This window comes from Coregonus lavaretus (assembly GCF_964263955.1).
Source record: "Coregonus lavaretus genome assembly, contig: HAP1_SCAFFOLD_497, whole genome shotgun sequence".
NCBI classification, from domain to species: Eukaryota; Metazoa; Chordata; class Actinopteri; order Salmoniformes; family Salmonidae; genus Coregonus; species Coregonus lavaretus.
This window is the reverse complement of record NW_028157881.1, coordinates 37,501-42,217: the sequence shown is the minus strand read 5'-3', so window position 1 is coordinate 42,217 and position 4,717 is coordinate 37,501. Positions and strand designations below refer to the sequence as shown.

At 48.5% G+C, this 4,717-nt stretch overlaps 1 protein-coding gene across 1 annotated transcript; it reads left to right on the top strand.

Moving 5' to 3' along the window:
* Positions 1-344: 344 nt before the first annotated feature.
* LOC311124755 (histone H2A) lies at positions 345-731 on the top strand (the record flags this gene model as incomplete). Its single annotated transcript, XM_084198857.1, has 1 exon — positions 345-731. One exon carries the CDS (start codon positions 345-347, stop codon positions 729-731), a length of 387 nt encoding a protein of 128 aa, XP_084054983.1.
* Positions 732-4,717: the final 3,986 nt, after the last annotated feature.

Sequence of the window (4,717 nt, the reverse complement as noted above, 5' to 3'; positions counted from 1 at the left end):
ATAGTGGCTTCGATTTCAAACTCAAGAGTGCACCCTCACCAGCTGTTTGTTTCCCATTTGGAGAGAAATAATGTGTGGATGTCATTTCGGACATTTTGGCGCTCACGCGAAATGACACAAAGTAACAAAGTCGGAGGGAAACAAAGTAGCCTCTCACTCGCTGCCTGTGGGTGGGAACCGGCTTAGGGCTGTCTGTCTGTCCATCTGTCTGTCCCTCGCTCCAATTGGATAAGGCCACACCGGCCCGGTGGCCAATCGTTGCCTCTTGTGGCGAGGTATATGTACGGCTCTCGAAGTGGCGAGCGGCTCATTCAGACTTTCTGTGACTTTCTCAAGCTACCAATATGAGCGGAAGAGGCAAAACCGGAGGCAAGGCCAGGGCGAAGGCAAAGACCCGTTCATCCCGTGCTGGCCTCCAGTTCCCCGTGGGCCGTGTGCACAGGCTGCTGCGCAAAGGCAACTACGCCGAGCGTGTGGGCGCTGGCGCACCAGTCTACCTGGCCGCCGTACTCGAGTACCTGACTGCTGAGATCCTGGAGTTGGCCGGCAACGCTGCCCGTGACAACAAGAAGACTCGTATCATCCCCCGTCACCTGCAACTGGCCGTCCGTAACGACGAGGAGCTGAACAAACTGCTCGGCGGTGTGACCATCGCTCAGGGTGGTGTGCTGCCCAACATCCAGGCAGTCCTACTCCCCAAGAAGACCGAGAAGGCAGTCAAAGCCAAGTAAATTCGCTACTGCGACTTCAACTTGACTACTCAACCCCCAAAGGCTCTTTTAAGAGCCAACCACCTAGCTCTCCAAAAGCGCAAAGTACCTTTCTATGACCGCAATACATTGAGTGGGTGTATACACAACTATTTCGACATTCTGTGCCCACATGAGGCCTTGCATGAACAACAACACCTACTTGGCCTCATTTGCCATAGCAGGCTAGCATTAGATGATACGTGCCTATAAGCTGTCACTCTTGACTTTGGCGACTATTATTGCGCGTAAAGGGCCGGCGGCGTCCTATTGCGCGCGCACCGGGAGTTTGAGTTTTGGAGAGGCCGGGCCTCCCGTCCAATGGCCAACGGAGGAGGCCTGCGAAACGGGCCAATCGGGGTGGTGGGGAGATGGTGTCCAATCAGCAGGCGCCACTGCCGGCTTTATAAACTTCACATAGGCATTTCGAGGCTATACTCCCGACTGTCAGAGCAGCGCCATGGCCAGAACCAAGCAAACCGCTCGCAAATCCACCGGTGGCAAAGCCCCCAGGAAGCAGCTCGCCACTAAGGCTGCTCGCAAGAGTGCCCCGGCCACCGGCGGTGTGAAGAAGCCTCACCGTTACAGGCCCGGCACCGTGGCTCTGAGAGAGATCCGTCGTTACCAGAAGTCCACTGAGCTACTCATCCGCAAGCTGCCCTTCCAGCGCCTGGTGCGAGAAATCGCCCAGGACTTCAAGACCGACCTGCGCTTCCAGAGCTCCGCCGTGATGGCCCTACAGGAGGCTAGCGAGGCTTACCTGGTCGGCCTGTTCGAGGACACCAACCTGTGCGCCATCCACGCCAAGCGGGTGACCATCATGCCCAAGGACATCCAGCTGGCCCGCCGTATTCGCGGAGAGCGCGCATAAATGAGGATGACCTGAACTCGAATATCCCCCAAAGGCTCTTTTAAGAGCCACCTCCATATTTCCATCAAAAAGGCACAATTGTTCCATGTATACACGCACCTCTACATTAGCCACCATGTATGTTGTTCACTAACACGTCTAAAAGCTACGTATTGCACCTTTTTAGTTGCCTGAAGTCTAGCTTCAATGTTTGTGTGTGTGTATATACACAACCATCTGGCATCATCCACTTCCTTTGAACTATATAGTAACACAGTAAAATGCTTTACAAAGGAGGGGAAAAAGAAACGAGTGATAATATAGGCCGAATAGTAACAAGAATTGTGTTCAGATGAATAATTGACACTATTAGTTGTGTGTAATAATAGCCTTGCATGCAGTCCAGAAAAAACATTGCATGCCAACTTACTTTGAAAGTCCCATGTTGCAGTGCTGCTGAGAGACTCATGCAGAGGCCCAAACTTTACAATGGAGCACGGAGGCCATCTTGTGGTTAAATGTGGGTACTGCACCTCATGGTGAGTCCCTTTCAGCATTTGCTCTTTAGGCCAGCGTTTCCCAAACGCGGTCCTGGGGTCCACAAGGGGTGCGCGTTTTGCGTTTTGCCCTAGCACTCCACAACTGATTCTAATACTCCCAGCTTGATGATGATGAGTTGATTATTTGAATCAGCTGTGTAGTGCTAGGGCAAAAACTCCCAAAATGTGGCCCGAGTTTGGGAAACCCTGCTTTAGGCTAATACTAGCCTATTAGGATGACTTGGTTCGATCGCTTTAATGGCAACTGCTGAACTCTGGTTTCACTAATTACTTGTCCCAGGTCACCATTATGAATCCAATAGCAAAACAAATGTTTCAAAATAGCTCAATAGTGAAAAAAGGCCAGGAAATGATGGGTTCTCAGCAATATTTCACCAACAACCAATCACTATTCACGCATAGACATTAGGATCATCAACAAATATTCCTAAGTCATACTACAAAAGGGTTGTAACGAAATGGATTTGTCTGTTCAATGCAAGTTCAACGTCAAAGAAAAAGTGCATCACCACAACAAACGTGTCTTTAGATACACTGTAAAAAATGACTTTGTGGAATGTACTCAAGCTATTACAGTCAACAAAAGCACACGTCATATTGTTGAGTAGATCTTTTTGCTTGTTTTTATGAGTAGATAAGCTTGAGTAAGTTGAGTTGATGTGGTCCAATACATTGAGTAAAGATGATAGAGACGTAAAAAGGATTATATTACGTTGATTCGACTCAAATAGACATTGTGTTATTTTACCTGAATGATTCATCCTATTATGTATTTAGACCAACTTACTTTGGATTCACTCAATCACATCCCTTAAGAGAAAAGGTATCCGGACACCGGGAATCCATTTATTTAAACATCAACGGTTTGCAAAACATCTGTTATTATGAGTTGACAAATTACGTAATTGCAATCAACACTGCAGGTAAATCATGATTGCTGCAGGTAGGCAACACCGTAGAAATAGGAACTACAACACTAACAACAAGTGACATTTACTCCTGATGTACTGACTGACCTGTTGCAACCTCTACAACCACTGTGCTTATTATTTGACCCTGCTGGTCATCTATGAACGTTTGAACATCTTGGAGAAAAATGTGTGAAACCACTGCCTATATGAGGAGCTGTCGTTGTTTGTTTTATTACCACATACTTATGGAAATTGCACCGGTTGAGAGATGATGGCTCTCTTGTGCCTACGGTGAAGGGTACTTCTGATCCAGCAGGTGGTGCTAAGATCCCTCCCTATATGACTTGAATGATGAGTTGATTTATTCCTTATAGCTCCTAATGATTTTAAGGCCAGTGTTGGCAAACATTACTTGTGCTCCAGCAGGTGGCCATGACATCCCTCCCTATATGACTTGACTGACCAGTTAGTTGATGGACTCCTTATAGCTCCTAAATTTAATGATTTTAAGGCCAGTGTTGGCAAACATGACTTCTGCTCCAGCAGGTGGCCATGAAATCCCCCCCTATATGACTTGACTGACCAGGTAGTTGATGGACTCCTTATAGCTCTTAATGATCTCAAGTGTCTGTGTTTTTATGTGGTTAGGAGTTTTGCTCACTGCGTGTCCCCCTTCCATTTCAGTGTTTCCCAACTCCAGCGGTAGAGTAGGCTACCCCCAACAGGACCCATTTTTCTTGTAGGCCTGGACAGCCACAGCTGATTGAACAACCTGTCACCTAAATTACCAAGTCCTCAATGAGTAGAATCAGGTGCAACAACAACAACAACAACAACAACAACAACAACAATATGAGGAGAGGGACACAGTGTACTAGCTGATCTCCCAGTTGTCACAGTTTGGCCTTGTGTTCCACATAGCCTATATCAGTATTTGAGTATGTTTCCCGCGCACGTTAGTTGCTTTCACGTCATCTTTGAAATCGCTCCTCCCTAGTCCCCTAGAACGAGCGCCCTCCCCTTTGCAACGCCTCCGAACATATAACAGAGGCGCGCTTTCTGTGCCGCCGGCCTCAATCAGGTCGACCAAACGCAGATAATAGCGCACCGCGCACCGGCGCTGAAATCATTCATTCACTTGAACTCAACTAGCGAACACACCATGTCCGGAAGAGGCAAAGGCGGCAAGGGACTCGGAAAAGGAGGCGCCAAGCGTCACCGCAAAGTTCTCCGCGATAACATCCAGGGAATCACCAAACCCGCTATCCGCCGTCTGGCTCGCCGCGGCGGCGTGAAGCGTATTTCCGGTCTGATCTACGAGGAGACCCGCGGTGTCCTGAAGGTGTTCCTGGAGAACGTGATCCGTGACGCAGTCACCTACACCGAGCACGCCAAGAGGAAGACCGTTACCGCCATGGACGTGGTCTACGCTCTGAAACGTCAGGGACGCACCCTGTACGGTTTCGGCGGTTAAACCCACTCTCTTCGGAACCTCAACACCCCGACTCGAACCCAAAGGCTCTTTTAAGAGCCACCCACATCCGCTTAAAATGGGCCCATTCCATGTAGTGTTATATATAACAACAAATGTTTAGTATGCAATTTAGTAAGAAAGTATGAGCCACTTCGAGTGGACAGGGAGTATTA